The 1,007-nt window shown below is 41.3% G+C and overlaps 1 protein-coding gene across 1 annotated transcript; it reads right to left on the bottom strand.

Moving 5' to 3' along the window:
- Nucleotides 1-39: 39 nt before the first annotated feature.
- On the bottom strand, nt 40-948 carry LOC110094485 (the record flags this gene model as incomplete). Its single annotated transcript, XM_020819736.2, has 1 exon — nt 40-948. A coding segment is annotated over one exon (909 nt), but the record flags the coding sequence as incomplete, so codon positions are not given.
- Nucleotides 949-1,007: the final 59 nt, after the last annotated feature.

The following is a 1,007-nucleotide window of genomic DNA, read 5'->3' as shown; positions in this document are numbered from 1 at the left end:
ATCATCGATGTTTCCCATCAGTAGTTGAACGGCGTGCACCTCTTCCAACTGTTGTTCGCATTTCATACTTATGTTGCGCCAGCGGGTGATGTATTTTGTCACCGATTCACCCTTTTCTCGTTTCTCTAAGGCAAGATCAGCAATAGTAGTCTTTTCGGTAGTACTGGCGAACTTTTTCACGAACATATTTTCTAGTTCTGCAAATGTCTTGACAGAATCATTAGGGAGCTTGGTATACCATTCAAAAGCAGTCGCAGTCAAATTGCTAATAAATTGGCGGAAGAGTAAAGCATCCGCGCCCCCAGCATTTCCACATGTTGCTTTAAATTGGGCCAAATGTTGTTTAGGATTGCCAGTACCATTGAAAGTATTGAATTTGGGCACTGAATAACCCTTAGGGTAGGGCACTTGATCGTATTCAGTCGGATACGGGCGACCTTTGCTTACAAACTTCTCTATATGCTCTGAGGCAATGACAGCTTTAATCTTTTCGTTGATGATTGATTCTAGCTGTGGAGTCATCATCGGCTCAGATGCACTTGCAATATTTTGATGAGTTTGTAGATTAATAGGTTGATCAGCCTCATTTTCTTCTTGATTTATGGTTCGTATTCTGGACACCTGGGGTATTGGATCGGTTGGCATATTAGTAGGAATACTACTCGATACATGCTGATTAACTGGCTGATTTGTTATTTGCTGATCAATTGCTTGAGCAAGGGCAGGAGTAGTAATGATGTTCTTTTGCATTAACTGCATCATTGCAGTCATCTGCGCCATCATTTCTGTCATTTTGTTATTCAGCTCTGATATCTCCTTATCCTTCTCTTTCATTTGAAGTTTCAAACGCTTTTGTGCTTGTGCAAGTGTCTCAGTAAGCACTTCTTCTTGATCATCATTTTGTCCATCATCTGAAGAGACTTCTTCTTCTTCTTCTAACTGCTCGTGCTGAGCTTGATCTTTTTGAGGAGTTGTTTTAGAAGAAGTGGGCGCTGCTTCGTTGCGTC

Source organism: Dendrobium catenatum, unplaced genomic scaffold (assembly GCF_001605985.2).
Source record: "Dendrobium catenatum unplaced genomic scaffold, ASM160598v2 original_scaffold_88548, whole genome shotgun sequence".
In the NCBI taxonomy this organism is placed as follows: Eukaryota; Viridiplantae; Streptophyta; class Magnoliopsida; order Asparagales; family Orchidaceae; genus Dendrobium; species Dendrobium catenatum.
This window is presented reverse-complemented; position numbering and strand designations above follow the sequence as displayed.